At 42.2% G+C, this 14,771-nt stretch overlaps 3 protein-coding genes across 51 annotated transcripts; 2 read left to right on the top strand and 1 right to left on the bottom strand.

Moving 5' to 3' along the window:
* The first annotated feature begins 76 nt into the window (after positions 1–76).
* LOC118388300 (T-cell leukemia translocation-altered gene protein homolog) lies at positions 77–2,168 on the top strand. Of its 2 annotated transcripts, none has more exons than XM_035777204.2 (3): positions 77–616; positions 762–816; positions 966–2,168. In XM_035777204.2, the coding sequence occupies exons 1-3, from the start codon at positions 406–408 to the stop codon at positions 1,006–1,008; spliced, it is 309 nt and encodes a 102-aa protein (XP_035633097.1). In that variant the 5' UTR covers positions 77–405; the 3' UTR covers positions 1,009–2,168. The 2 variants fall into 2 exon arrangements, with proteins under 2 accessions (XP_035633097.1, XP_035633098.1); XM_035777205.2 differs by having other exon boundaries at positions 762–848.
* Positions 2,169–4,034: 1,866 nt separating this feature from the next.
* LOC118389625 (glycerate kinase-like) lies at positions 4,035–6,030 on the bottom strand. The gene is made up of 5 exons (XM_035779516.2): positions 5,406–6,030; positions 4,778–5,156; positions 4,536–4,687; positions 4,236–4,411; positions 4,035–4,109 (listed from the first exon to the last, which is right to left on the bottom strand). The coding sequence occupies exons 1-5, from the start codon at positions 5,569–5,571 to the stop codon at positions 4,035–4,037; spliced, it is 948 nt and encodes a 315-aa protein (XP_035635409.2). The 5' UTR covers positions 5,572–6,030.
* A 221-nt stretch (positions 6,031–6,251) lies between these two features.
* LOC118388301 (WD repeat-containing protein 82-like) lies at positions 6,252–13,607 on the top strand. Of its 48 annotated transcripts, none has more exons than XR_008144305.1 (10): positions 6,631–7,153; positions 7,613–7,710; positions 8,123–8,189; positions 11,546–11,662; positions 11,781–11,930; positions 12,093–12,166; positions 12,355–12,404; positions 12,513–12,566; positions 12,675–12,728; positions 12,896–12,921. XR_008144305.1 is itself a non-coding variant. In XM_035777206.2 (8 exons), exons 1-8 carry the CDS (start codon positions 6,993–6,995, stop codon positions 13,415–13,417), a joined length of 801 nt encoding a protein of 266 aa, XP_035633099.1. In that variant the 5' UTR covers positions 6,626–6,992; the 3' UTR covers positions 13,418–13,607. The 48 variants fall into 48 exon arrangements, 1 of the variants encoding a protein (XP_035633099.1); XR_008144298.1 differs by lacking the exon at positions 12,896–12,921 and adding an exon at positions 13,166–13,607 and having other exon boundaries at positions 6,632–7,153; XR_008144292.1 differs by lacking the exon at positions 12,896–12,921 and adding an exon at positions 13,166–13,607 and having other exon boundaries at positions 6,632–7,153; positions 12,355–12,458; positions 12,513–12,620.
* Positions 13,608–14,771: the final 1,164 nt, after the last annotated feature.

Genomic DNA, 14,771 nt, shown 5'->3' with positions numbered 1-14,771 from the left:
AAAAATATACTTTCGGATTTGACACAGAGGATTCTATTCTCCCCCAAAAGGTAGCTAACTGTACCAAGAGCTAGCTACATGAGATACTGGTTATCTCATTATAATAGTACGGTTATTTGAATTGAAAAGTGTTTCGTGACATAACAGTAAAACAAATATTATTGCATCTGTGACTGAACGTTTCCTCCTCAATCTGTTTGACGAATGGGGTGATTTGAAACAGTCAAGCGCATCACCCGTTGGCTAGCTGTTACGCGTTTAGCCCCTGCTCATATAGCTAGCTATAGTAATCCTCAGTGGTTTAGACAGTTACTCGGGCTTGGTCATATTAACTAACGTTAGCTAGCTGGTTTAGATAAAATATGTTTTTTGACAAAGCATACATTTTGGGTGTTGTTTTATAAAATGGAAGAGCCCTGGGATTTCGAGTTTTTATCCCGCATTGTGGACGGGTTTGTTTCGTTTCTTTCCGAATTTGTTGACGACTGGCTGGCTAATGATATGAGAGTGTCAATATTCAAGATATTGTTTAGTTGGCTCGTTGTCAGTCTCATTGCCATCCATTTCGCTTGGAAATTTTACGGAAACACTGTGAACGATATGTATTACCGACAAGGTAAGTGCTAAACTGGATAGTTATTCATATTCGAATATTTGCCACCATCATCACGTTTAGTTCTATAACGTTAGTTACCTATGTCTGAAAGGCATGCTGCCATGAAGTGCTAGCTAGCTAACTTGTATTGCTTTCTAACGTTTAGGTACTGGTGGAAAGAATGGAGGCACACCTGACACTGCACCTCACAGGAGCGGATGGTAGGTGTCCAAGCATCCATGTCTCCCTCCAGGTACCCCCAAATACTGACTGTTATTCTCCCCAGTCACTATACAGTCTCGTTTATAGGTGTGAACCTTTCCTTGTCTCATATCAGTGAATGGTTGTGATAATGTTTTCTATCTGTCAGGGAGAGTGCGGCAGGAGACAACCTCAAGACACATCGTGAGTGACAGACAGGACATAAGTTGGACTACATTCAATTTGCTCTCTGTCTTATCAGACAGGGTTGCTGAGTAGACACAGACTTGCTAATGTTGTGCCTTTTCAAATGGACTGGAGTTCATTGATGAGGTGGGCCTGTGGATGCTTCCTTTGAGCTGAAGAAGTTTCTCCTTGTTGGTTGTCATGACGATATAACGATATAAACACCATGTAATATGCAAAGATATTCTCTCATATGCCATATCTTTTTTAATCTCATATCTTTTTAAATTTAGCTCTTCTGGATCATGTACAATTTTACCTCATTTTATTGGTGAGACATTCAAATATCCATCTGGCTACATATCCACTGATTGATATAGATTTACATGAAATGTTACTCTAATCTAGACAGAATCTGGAGAGACTCAACAACTGTATGCTGTGAGAGTTGTGGGTTGGTGTGACTGCAGTTATGTTCATAACATATTGTATGAGTAAGGAGCTGTTCAGAGAGATGGTTTCTGTTTTTATTTTTGCTGGAGCAAGGCTACATAGTAATCCATGAAGATTGCGTTGGGGCAATGCTACTGTGGAGAGAGTGGTCAGAGATAGAGGTCTTACATCAAACAGCAGCTTTCCTCAAATTCATATTTCTTACTCTTGACAGCCTGAGCCCTCAATGACTGTCTTTTGATTGTTATGGAAAATATAAAACAGTGAAGACTGGGGTGCGTTCAGTTTGGTTGAACATTTTCTACATTGTTTATCTGTTTGTACTAAATGACACGTTTCCCCAAAACGTTATTGAACAGATTGCGGTAGGTTTGCTCTGTTTCGTGGGTCTGACAGGTTGATGCTTGAAGAAAGTGAGTGACGTATTTAAAGGTAAGCGGCCATGCTGACAGCCTTCCACAACCCAATCTCTCCCTGTTTTTAACTGGCCATTTAGAACAGCACCGTTTCCATTTGATTGAATGTTGGAGTATGTTTTTTTTGTACTGAACGCAGCCCTGTCTTCTGATTGCTGTGAAAATATTAAACAGTGAAGGCCAGTAATGCTTTTTATTGTCTCAGGTACAGGTTGGTACCTGTAGCAGTCCAATGGAGTAGGCACATTGATTGTACATTTTATGTTATGGTCTTGTGCAGTTGATTGGTACATAAATAATTTTGTTTCAAATTCTAATTTCCTAATGTTTTTTTTTTTTCATTGTCTAAAACGATGTCTAGCACACAACTTAGTCCAGCAGATAGGTGACATAAAATGGAAGAATTATGATACAAGTATCAAACTTGGTACACTAATACTAGATACTTTAAGGAACATTTGAATGATTTTTGCAGCCCGGGGAGCTTGTCAGTCAACCATGGTGGCTATTTTTAATAAAATGGCTACCTGTTAGAAGAAAATAGAGTAAAATCATTCCAAACAATATCAAAATAACTAATTTATCTACCCACTATATTACCCCAGATATAGACAAATCTGATCATAAAGTACTCTTAAGACCTTAATAAGGGTCATATTGAGGTCACTTTGACCATAGTCCAGCAGCTATGTGAAAAAATGATAGAGCCACCAAATTTTACACATTGCTAAGGCATGTCTAAATAACTATTTTTGTAGTGCCGTCGCAGATTTTGTCAATTACACCACCCTGGCGTCATTTCCAATATGGCCACTGAAAAATAGGCTAAGAAATCCAAGATAGGGAATTAGTTGGATAGATGTCACCAGGGGTATAATTCAATTCATTTAGACAAGAAGTTTCTGATTTTTGCAATGTTACGAAGATGAAAAAATGCTGCTCTTGAAATATTTTTGACACGTTCATCAAAGGCGATATAAGGGTCCAGAGTAACACCAAGGTCCTTCAGTTTTATTTGAGATGACTGTACAACCATCTAGATTTACTCTGCTCCGGTCAGAGAGCAAGGAGACAGAGCCAAAGTTCACATTTATTATGGACTTGCGGTTGGACATGGTAAAGTTGGATTTGTGTGTGGTTCTGAAACAAAGGAGAGACAAGCAAGTTGCATAATGTAAAAAGGTAAAGGTGATAAGGATGATTATATTAAACAAGGAAAAGTTTTACGTAACTAAAATATACAAGGAAATAGGAAATGTACTTAACACAACTAGAAAGAAACTTGAGTAACGGCGTGACAGGCTCATTCACACCTTCAGTTTGTATTTAAATCCTATCAGGGCAGTCCTGATCATTAGTGACAAGTGTGTGGCATTGAGAAAGAGTCAACAGGTGAAAATCAACTTGGTTGATTAAAGTCATCTCTGTAGTATTAGAGAGGAACATCCAAAGGGAGAGGGATAACTGGACCCAAAATCTGTCTTCTCCAGCAGGTGTTTTTAATTTTTTTTCTCTGGCCAAGCAAGGCATTTTTGTATGGAGATCAATGAGTGTTGAATTTGGTGAACAACATTCACCACTGAGTATAATAGGTTAAATCTGCAATGGCACTATAGCTAGACATCTTTGTTTAGACTTTTACTACGTGTAAAAACTGAAAGGTCTCATAATGGGTTACCTGTCTCTCTCTGCTGGACATAATGCATTCCTATGTAGTTTTACCTATAGTGATGTGTACAGGGCAGGTTTCCTGTCTTTAAAAAAAATGTAATTGACAAAACATATTGCAATCAGTAGACTTCAGGGAACACTCAAATGACTTTCTAGAGTGTTTACATGTAAAACTATTGGAACTAGTCATGGAAAAATTCATTTGACATGTTTTCACCACAAGTTTAAAGGCTAAGTATATATGGCATTTGTGAGCCATTTTGTGTTTTCCAGACCCTCTCAAACATTTGAAACCATCATTGGGCTGGAAGTACCATTTAATTTTCTGGTGACATGTCCAAGTGAATCCTGTCCAATATGGCCCCATGCAGCTGGTTATTGGTCATATGGGAAATTGCAGCCAGGGGGGTAATGGACCAAATCTAATGGCACTATAGCCAAGAATAATGTAGACATGCCCCAGCTGGGAAATTTCTTGGCTCTATCAACAAGTTCAAAATGTTTTCCCATAGTCATTGGACTATGGTCAAAATGACCTCAATATGACCCCCTTGAAGGTCTTTAAGAGACAGAACCAGGGCCACCACCTGTTATAAAATGTTAACAGGAACATTTTATTTGGCCAAATACAATCAGAATGTAAAGCTAATGTGCAAAAAGTTCAGGTCTTTGGGTAAAAGTTCTATAATGAGCTAGTACAGTTGTGCTCTTACCTGAGCAGGGTGAGCGCAGTGTGCAAGTCCTCCTCCTTTCAAAATTGACAGGGCACGGCGTACAGAGTTAAGCTCCTGAATGGTGGCACCAGCACCAGCCAGTCTGCGTGTAACATCCTGTTTCTCTTGAAGAGAGATTGGTGGGACTGGTGCAGGCAAGAGTGCAGACCCTCCTCCTACACACACACACACACGGTATGTACATATTTATGGACAACCTGTAGCTTCAGTGATTCAAATTGAGTAATGACTAGTTTGTGTGACATAGTTACATGATTTAATAGTTTGGTATCAGTTTACCTGAGATGAGTACAAGCAACATGTCATTCTCTGTTAGTGTGCTGACCAGCTCCTTGATACATTCGGCTGCCCTCTGGGCATCAGCATCTGGCAGGTTGTGTTTAGCTCCCTCCATCACTGTGATGCGACTTCCATCCTTCAACAACATCTGGCTGAGGTGTAATTAAAACAGATGAAGAATTAATTGACCAACCAAACCCATCCCACCCACAAACAATCTGGTTCTAGTGTGAGTTGCTTACTCTTTCCCATGCTGCCGTATTGTCTCCTGAATGCCGTGTGGCACACTGATCACTCCTCTCACCAAGTGGTCCCCCACTATCCTCTCTGCCTCGGCAGCCATGCCCAGCACAGCTTTGCCAAAGCCTACCAGGTGAAGGTTGTTCTTTAGCGTGAAGCTGCGTCCATTCACTAGGAGGGTGTCTCCTGTACGCTCCAGACCCCGCCGCATCACAATGTCTGGTTGCACAGCTTCGATAGCCGTAGCAAACACCTCCCGTGCTCGCATGTCCAGTGACATTCTGCAAACTATGGCTCGCCTCACCCCCACAGGGGCTAGTAAAGATAAAGGCCGATACAGGGACACAACACAAGCCATCAGGCTGTCCTTGCAGGGAGCACCTAGCGGACAGGAGAGAAAAGGCAAAAAACATGTTTCTCGATCACAGGATGTACTGTAAATTATGACCACCCCCTTTGCTGTTTCTGCTGTTACTGATTTTACTGGTCATTTACCAAAAGGAGTACACCCAAGAGAATCCAGATAGGTCAACTAGTAGGTCAACTTTGTCACTTGCCTTGAGATGCACACCAAACATGTTGGATAACCCCATAGTCTCTGCATTTCTGAATCCTACAGAGGTTGCCTACCTGTACACCGGGTATGGTGAACCTCTGGATTTCCTCTGTGCTCCGTGTGCGAGCTGTGTATTGCAGAGTCGGGATTAGCACTAAGGCAGTGTGGCAAAATCTGGACAGAGCTCAACTCAAGTTGAATGTGTACCCTATGTGTAATGATTGACTCAAGCCTGACCATAGGGCAGGAAAAGTGAGCAATCTGCGTGTTTGTCTTTTTAGATGTACAAATCAGCTACTACCCAGGGTCAAAGCACACAGCAGTATTCAATTTGAGCAACTGGGTATTACAAATATTGACTGGAATGAGGATAGATCCACCTTGTGGCAGGGTGGATGAGTGCTGCTGAATATTCAAACCTCACTCACATACAGCTGCCAAAATAAAGGAAACACCAACATAACATTTCTTAATAGGGCGTTGGGCCACCACAAGCCACCAGAACAGCTTCAATGCGCCTTGGCAGATTCTACAAGTGTCTGGAACTCTATTGGAGGGATGCGGCACCATTCTTCCATAAGAAATTCCATCATTTGGTGTTTTGTTGATGCTGGAAACCGTTGTCTTAGCGCCGCTCCAGAATCTCCCATAATTGGGTTGAGATCTGGTGACTTGACACATACATACATCATTTAAACCTGATTTATGTTTATTTTGAGACCACCCTTAAAGTAAATGATGGGAAACGACATTACCCTAAGCATGGGATGTTAATTGCTTAATTAACTAATGGAAACCACACCTGTGTGGAAGCACCTGCTTTCAATATACTTTGTATCCCTCATTAACTCAAGTGTTTCATTTATTTTGGCTATTGTACATCACTAATGTCAAGATGGGAAGCACAGTACACAATTTGTTTTCCTTGGCTAGGCTATCACCTGCAAGCTGGTAATGTGATGGGGAGGCAAATGTCTCTCAATGACAACTACCACCACGAAAAAACAAGAGATTTCTAGGTTGCCATTTAAACCATGTTCTCGGAGCTACACGCTTTCAGTGTATCTGAAAATGATTGGATAGGTATTATGGGAATACCCCACCCTGCCCTCTGATTGGATATGTGGTTTCTGTTGCAAATCGTTTTGCAATCGGCGTAATGAATACACCCCAGGGCTAGGGGTCGATTTACATAACCCAATGACTTCAAACTCACCTGCATTGCTACTTCGGTTACTCTGTCTTGACAGTCAGAGCACGTATGACTGATAAGTATTGTAAATGTGAGAATTTCTCTGCTCCATTTTTGTCTGTATCCAAAACCGTTATGATTGCGTCTTCCTAGTTTATAGTCTAGTCTGTGCTCTTATGGTTGTGTGCAAAACATGAACTGACTGTACCGCGATAGTTGTTGTATATCGCGAGAGTTAATACGCGTGTCTGTGGAACTTGCGGGTAGCCGACGTATGGAAGGCGGTGCTTTTTCATGACTCGTGTAACAAGTGTACCAGGAGGTCTTTCTTTACAGTTTTTGAAACACACAGTTCTATATATTTTTTTCTTCAAATAGTGAAGCTCCTATTTTAAAACCACATAAATAGATTATCAGATAATAGATTCAAGTAGAAAACGAGGGTCTGCGCACCCTCAAAGAGCCCATCATGAAGCTGACGGACAATGTGCTGCGGAGCTTCAGGGTTGCAAAGGTTTTCCGAGAAAATTCAGACAAAATCAACTGTTTTGATTTCAGCTCAAACGGCGAAACCATTATTTCTCGCAGCGACGATGACTCCCTGGTTTTATACGATTGCCAGGAGGGAAAGTAAGACATGCATCGAATTCATATTAATCGACAGTTTTTTCCCCCGAGCTGCCTGTTAGGGTAGGCCGACCCCTGTGCTGTAACTAAGATCTGCTCGGTTAGTACTAGTGAGGCCTACTGCGGTATGCAAATTCCCCGGGCTCGAGTGAAGACACGATCGAGAGTTTGAGCGGATGCAGGTCTGGGTTGTTAGCTTGGTAACAAAACTATCAATTGTATTTGATCTTATTTCCCACAAGCGTGTAGTTTGTATATTGTGGAGGTAGAATACATAACGATATTTAACATGTATGTATGTATGTGCTAGTCGAGGTTAGCACTATACGTTGCTGTTTTAACCGCCCGTATTATGATTGTTAATTGGGATTTCAGAGGCTGTTGGCTTTGCTAGAAGTTTCTGTGCCAGCAATCTAACATGGTTCCTTAAATGTTTTTCCTCTCCATCCTGTGCTGGTCCAGACCCAGGCGGACCCTCTACAGTAAGAAGTATGGAGTGGATCTGATCAGGTACACACATGCAGCCAACAAGGTGGTCTACAGCTCCAACAAAATTGATGGTATGTTAGTGAGGCGATTTGTGATCAGTTGGCCTATATCTGTCGATAAGCAGTTGTCCATGTAACTCTGGCCTGGCACATTTCAGGAGTGTAATATTGTATGTATATAGAAGATTGTTCATGGGGATTTCCTGACAGGGCCTGACCGCGTTTATCTCAGCCTGGGGCGGCCATGCTCACCCTGGTCTGAGGTAGTTGTTTGTACAGTTTGAGGGTCCGTGATTCTGCCCGATAAAGGAGCTAACTGTACAAGCCACTGCCTTGCCTAGGGTGGTGTCTACTCATCCGACCTGCCTAGTGCCCATCGCCTCCAGGATCGGAAGCTCTACTTGCTCTCTAGTTGTCTATGGTGATGAATGGGAATGCTATGCTGTCATCGGCCCATAACCCCACGCCTTTATGATAATTGCAGACACTATCCGGTACCTCTCCCTCCATGACAACAAGTACATCCGGTACTTCCCCGGACACAACAAAAGGTGAGGATTGAGACCGAGAAACCCAGTTATCTGAGGGGTAGTTTAGGCTACATTACTGTACTATTACTTGAGTATTGTTTTTTTTTAACAGAGTTTGAGTTTATTTTATTTTTTACATTAATCAACGTTTCAGTAAAAGTGCCAGTTTTAGCCAGCCGGCTCATTTTCAACCGCAGTCCCTGGGAAGGTTATTAAAAACAATTACAATATAGACAATCATTGAGCAGTGAGCACACGCAGAGCAACATAGGACAAGCAAGACGTAGCATACAGACAGAGCAACATAGGACAAGCAAGACGTAGCATACAGACAGAGCAACATAGGACAAAAGGCAGCAAGACAAAATTCATAAAAGCAACAAAGTTTTTCCACACCTCACAAGCTACAGACAACATGGAAATCGGCAATACACCGCTAGGGATTATGATCACATGACATCAGGTGTTTCTCTCAAGGTAGATGTTTCTATACCTTTAACATGAATGTTTCAGAGTGACGGCTCTCTCCATGTCCCCTGTGGATGACACATTTATCTCAGGATCTTTAGACAAGACAATCCGGCTATGGGACCTGCGGTCTCTGAACTGCCAGGTGTGTTCCCTTACTCACTAGGTCTTAGAGGTTGACACAGCAAAATGACGTTGCCATGAAGCGGAACTGCAGATATTACGATGGATGAGATGCACAACTTTGCTTTCACAGTCACACACAGTATCTGCACATGTGCATGAGTTCACTTCACACTTTTTACAATGTGGTAGCCACGGGACCAAAACAGCAGAGAAGTTGAGCCTAGCGCTTCAAAACTGTTCGCTTTCTATGTCATATCGCAGAGTCTACCTTGACCACTCCTTGACATTGCAGATCAGTGGACTCTAGATCAGGGATGTAAACTTGCCACTTTATGTGATATTCACCTTTTTGATCTCAATAGGTCATCCATGGGAAAATTGTAGATCCGTTAAAGAAAGTGCATATATCACCATTGAGCTATAAAAGAGGCACAAACAAATCTTCTCCCTGGGAGAATCTCAATTGCATACTCCTCACGTCCTCTCCTCCTTCTCAAAGCCATTGGAGAAGGTCAGAGGCGTGGGACCTCTGGATATCTCATCCAATGGACTTTGAGGAGAGAGAACGCACAGAGTATACAATTGAGATTCATTAACGTTACCTTCTCTGGCGGCTGTGTCATCACGCACTCCACGCAACAAACTTTGTTCCCGGCTGGAAAATTTGGAATGCAACCTGTGTTCGAAATGATGCTGAGGTTATAGTTGATAAGAAGCAAATTATAGTTGCACGTATGTTTCAATAGCGCAAATGATTACACACACAGTTATTAACGTTAGCTAGATACGTTAGTATTTAAGTGAACATTACCACCCACCAATTTTTAACATGTATTATTTCACCGTTATTTAACCAGGTAGGCCAGTTGAGTTACAATTGCGACCTGGACAAGCTAGAGCAAAGCAGTGCGACACAAACAAAAAAGTTACACATGGAATAAACAAACATACAGTCAATAACACAAGAGAAAAGTCTATACAGCGTGTTCAAATGTAGTAAGTTTAGGGAGGTAAGGCAATAAATAACCCATAGTGGTGAAATAATTACAATTTAGCAATTAAACACTGGAGTGATAGATGTGCAGAAGATGAATGTGCAAGTAGAGATTCTGGGGTGCAAAGGAGCTAAACAATTATAATAACATGGGGATGGGGTAGTTGGGTGGGCTATTTACAGATAATAATGGGGTATGTTTCTCATATCGAAATGAATGACTGAACACAGAATGAATCCTTACGCATCCTACAAATAGAATCTCAGAGCGTGATGTCAGATATATATCAGAATGAGTGCTGCATCCAATAATATCACGTGTGACAGCGGTGAGCAGCCAGCTGCATCCGCCTAACCAGACATTAGTCTACTCAGCTGCTTCTCTCCAGCCCTGGTGGGAGGATATAGTGACAAGGGGGGTGGTTGAAATGAGTGAGGGGCACAATCTTTGGTGCTTCTTGCATTGGAAATGTATTGAATTGTGGTTCTATCACGCTATACCACAATAAACACAGTTCAAATGACAAGACTCTGACCATTGAGTGCTTTTGAAGTGACAGGTTGTGTGAAATCTGTAGTCCATCTATGCTGCACTGTATCAGCACATCAGACGGCTTCCTACACACTAAAGCAAGGCTGTTTTAGTAATAATATAGGCTAATGGGGCGGCAGGTAGCCTAATGGTTGGGCCAGTAACCGGAAGGTTTTAGGATTGAATTCCTGAGCTGACAAGGTAAAAATCTGTCGTTCTGCCCCTGAACAAGGCAGTTAACCCACTGTTCCCCGGGCGCCGATGTCGATTAAGGCAGCCCCCCGCACCTCTGATTCAGAGAGGTGGGGGGTTGGGTTAAATGCGGAAGACACACTTCAGTTGAATAAGTTCAGTTGGACAACTGACTAGGTACTAGAGGTCGATCGATTATGATTTTTGATTATATGCAACGCAGGACAAGCTAGTTAACCTAGTAATATCTTCAACCATGTGTAGTTAACTAGTGATTATGTTAAGATTGCTTGTTTTTTTATTAGGTAAGTTTAATGCTAGCTAGCAACTTACCATGGCTCCTTGCTGCACTCGTATAACAGGTGGTCAGCCTGCCACGCAGTTTCCTTGTGGAGTGCAATGTAATCGGCGTCCAAAAATGGCGACTACCGATTGTTATGAACTTGAAATCGGCCAACCTCTACTAGATACCCCCCTTTCCCTACAGGATAGATGGGCTGTTTGTAATAGGTGAATTACCGTATATGAATGCAGCTGTACACACCGCTGTATTACCAAAATAATGCTGAAAGTAGTAGCCTTGTTATTCATGCTTACAAACAAATACTATATAGCAGTCGAATGCAAACAGAACAAAGCAGCGGTACCAAGTAGACCTAGTAAACAAAATATTTGATCGATAAAGGAATGACACAATCTATATTTAGGCTAGTTGCGTTACCGTTGGAGATCCAGAACGCAGTGAGCTCAAATAGGCCTAAAGGCCTGGTTCAGACTTTGAAAATCATGCCACTCATGAGTACAGCAACACGTTGTGATATGGCACAATACACTTCTGTGGATTACATTCGAACCATGTAATCATTTAAGTAATGCCAGCCCACCATAAACATGTTTCCAGAGTATTGAGATTGTTCAAATATGTACTTGTTATTCCCTGAAAATATTTAAATTATATGCACAAAAGAAGTCCTTTTTGGAGGCTTGCCAGTTTGCATCCCTGTTCTAGATGTAGTGTTGCGCTGGATTAAATGTATTTCCTGTGACTGTCTCTGTCACTACCAGGGCCTGATGCACCTCCAGGGGAAGCCAGTTTGCTCCTTTGATCCTGAGGGTCTGATTTTTGCTGTGGGTGTGAACTCTGAGATGGTCAAATTGTACGACCTGCGATCCTTTGACAAGGTAACAGTAGTTTTCAGGGCTTTCTGTTTTATAGTTGTATGTGTATTGAGAGCTGTGAATGCAGGTCAGTGGTAGATGGTTGTCTTCAGAGTAACTGTTCTTGTTGGCTTCTCTATAGGGTCCTTTTGCTACCTTCAAGTATGACCGTACATGTGAGTTGACAGAACTCAAGTTCAGCAATGATGGGAAGCTCATCCTTGTCTCAACCAATGGGGGTGCTCTCCGCCTCCTCAATGCCTTCAAGGGCGCTGTGATGCATTCCTTTGGGGTGAGAGATAATACGCATTCATGCAGACACTTAAAACCTAGACGGACTCTGTTAGATACTTAATGCAAAGACTCTTGAACTGACATACATTTCACAACAAGAGCAAGTTACTCAAGAAGTAAATGATAGGCCTATACTTATAGACACTCCTCTATCCTACAGGGCTACAACAACAGTAAAGCTGTGACGCTGGAGGCCTCCTTCACTCCTGACTCTCAGTTTATTATGATCGTGAGGTAACAGGCTCTATGTTTTGTAAAGTAAGACATGAAAGTTCCAATTGTCTTCTTATTCTACCATAGAACAATTTGGTAGTAATTATTTGAAACTGCTAATTTCACCTAACCTGGAAACATTACACACACTAAAACAGTAGTTAAGCTTCCTCTTGTTTTTCCGTGGTCTGACGCTGGTTGTGTCTCAGGCTCTGAGGATGGGAAGATCCACATGTGGAATGCAGAGAGTGGGATGAAGGTGGCTGTTCTGGATGGGAAGATCCACATGTGGAATGCAGAGATTGGGATGAAGGTGGCTGTTCTGGATGGGAAGATCCACATGTGGAATGCAGAGATTGGGATGAAGGTGGCTGTTCTGGATGAGAAGATCCACATGTGGAATGCAGAGATTGGGATGAAGGTGGCTGTTCTGGATGGGAAGATCCACATGTGGAATGCAGAGATTGGGATGAAGGTGGCTGTTCTGGATGGGAAGATCCACATGTGGAATGCAGAGATTGGGATGAAGGTAGCTGTTCTGGATGGGAAGATCCACATGTGGAATGCAGAGAGTGGGATGAAGGTGGCTGTGAAGGTGGCTGTTCTGGATGAGAAGATCCACTGGATGAGATTGGGATGAAGATCCACACTGTTCTGTGAGAAGATGTGGAATGCAGAGATTGGGATGAATGTGGGATGAATGAGAAGCAGAGATGGGAAGATCCACATGTGGAAGAGAGTGGGATGAAGGTGGCTGTTCTGGATGGGAAGATCCATGTGGAATGCAGAGATTGGGATGAAGATGTGGAATGCAGAGATTGGGATGAAGGTAGCTGTTCTGTTCTGGAATGCAGGAAGATCCACATGGAATGGAATGGGAGAGGTAGCTGTTCTGGATGGGAAGATGAAGGATGAAGGTAGCTGTTCTGTTCTGGATGCAGGAAGAGGTGGCTGTTCCACATGTGGAATGTGGGGAATGTTCAGAAGATGTGGAATGGGATGAAGGTGGCTGTTCTGAAGGTAGCTGTTCTGGATGGGAAGATCCACATGTGGAATGCAGAGAGTGGGATGAAGGTGGCTGTTCTGGATGGGAAGCACACGGGTCCCGTCACCTGCCTTCAGTTCAACCCCAAATTCATGACTTTCTAGTGCCTGTTCAAACATGGTAAGATTAGTTATGTTGAAAACACACAATCTCACATACAGAATGCTCAGTAAATCTGTTTTGTCCTCTGCAGGCATTCTGGCTCCACTCTATTGATGATTGATTGAGAGGGCGAGAAGCTATGGAAGCCACAGGCAACGTGAGATCCCATTTAAAACCAGCAGGCGTCAGCACATCCAGCTCTTTGTGTGTGTGTGTGTGTTGATTGTAAATATGTAGAACTTCAGGAATATAAATTGTCAGATTTTTGTGTTCTTTTTATACTTGTAACATTAAATGTTTTATTTTTTAACAAGTGTTGGACTTCTATGTGTGTCTTCCTAATCAGAGGTTGTTTACCTACACCCAGTCAGTGAACCACACGGCATCATTAGCACTAGCAGGCTTGTCTAACCTAGTCTAGGACAGCTGGGGTGTATTTGTTCAGACCAAGACCGTTGCAAAACGTTTTGCAACAGACTTTACTCCAAACTGAAATTGTTTTAGCAAGAAAAGAGTTTCAATTGGACAAATTTGTATATGTCCCTACCTGTTTGGTTCCTAGTGAATACACCCCTGGTGATTTATAATGTACTACCACAGTGCATTCCTAATATGAAGTTTGTTTGTAGACTTGTCTCAACTGACAGGTTAATATTAACAGGAGGGTGTGTTCAGCTGGTGAAGTGTTATCTGTGTCTATGCCTAACCTCTGTTAACACAATCTTAGGGTCACACATTATCAAAGATGATCTGTTATATTGACAAGATTGTCGCATGACCGCTCTAACAATGGAAATACACAACCTAAAAAAATGTAAGGCATGCGGGACGATGCGAGGTCAGGTGGGACCATTTTAGCCAATGAAAGGGCAGACGTTGTTGCCGAAATGCAATGTGCATCCACTTATTTATTTCGTAACAACCTAACAATTATTATCAAACGTATATTGAATAAGCTTCACCGAGGCACATGTGCAAGTACATTTGTTGTTGAACAAATTAGATTTCCTCTGGTTTTATTTTCGTGGGAAGATTTTGGACGGAGCAAACCCTTTTCCTCTGACGACCAATAGCTCTTCCCGAATCCCTCAATACTTGCCCAGCCTCTCAAAGAACAGTGCACATTACTGAAGTTATGGATAAATGATGACAAGGCAAGCAGGAACATGGGAATGATTGACCAACCAAGTCATGCAGGGATCCCTTGCAAAAGAGACTGGTCTCAATGGGATTCCCTGTCTAAATAAAGGTTAACATGCATTTAATGAAGATGGAAATAAGTCAAGGCGTAAGGTGTGAATCAACAAGTAAGCACGTCTCCACAGTTTAATTCACCCTCGTGATAAAACCACAATATTTACTTAACTGCATTACCACTGTCTTCTTGGAAAGGAGCATGTCTACCCCTGAACAAGGTCAATTGGCAGCAATACTCTGAAACCTGCTGCTTGAAGTCACAGATGACAATTTAGTTAAAGT

Source organism: Oncorhynchus keta, chromosome 10 (assembly GCF_023373465.1).
Source record: "Oncorhynchus keta strain PuntledgeMale-10-30-2019 chromosome 10, Oket_V2, whole genome shotgun sequence".
Lineage (NCBI taxonomy): Eukaryota > Metazoa > Chordata > Actinopteri > Salmoniformes > Salmonidae > Oncorhynchus > Oncorhynchus keta.
The sequence above is the reverse complement of the archived record's forward strand: the minus strand, read 5'-3'. Positions and strand labels throughout refer to the sequence as shown.

Coding starts and splice junctions, on each gene's coding strand:
- LOC118389625 (XM_035779516.2), bottom strand. CDS start 5,571: ATGGTCAGGCTTGAGTCAATCATTACACATAGGGTACACATTCAACTT. Junction 4,412..4,535: donor GTTGCTTGTACTCATCTCAG/GTAAACTGATAC, acceptor GTGTGTGTGTAG/GAGGAGGGTCTGCACTCTTG. Junction 4,110..4,235: donor ACTGCGCTCACCCTGCTCAG/GTAAGAGCACAA, acceptor ATTTTATAACAG/GTGGTGGCCCTGGTTCTGTC.
- LOC118388301 (XM_035777206.2), top strand. CDS start 6,993: ATGAAGCTGACGGACAATGTGCTGCGGAGCTTCAGGGTTGCAAAGGTT. Junction 7,154..7,612: donor TACGATTGCCAGGAGGGAAA/GTAAGACATGCA, acceptor GTGCTGGTCCAG/ACCCAGGCGGACCCTCTACA. Junction 8,782..11,545: donor TGCGGTCTCTGAACTGCCAG/GTGTGTTCCCTT, acceptor TGTCACTACCAG/GGCCTGATGCACCTCCAGGG.
- LOC118388300 (XM_035777204.2), top strand. CDS start 406: ATGGAAGAGCCCTGGGATTTCGAGTTTTTATCCCGCATTGTGGACGGG. Junction 617..761: donor CGATATGTATTACCGACAAG/GTAAGTGCTAAA, acceptor TCTAACGTTTAG/GTACTGGTGGAAAGAATGGA. Junction 817..965: donor GCACCTCACAGGAGCGGATG/GTAGGTGTCCAA, acceptor TCTATCTGTCAG/GGAGAGTGCGGCAGGAGACA.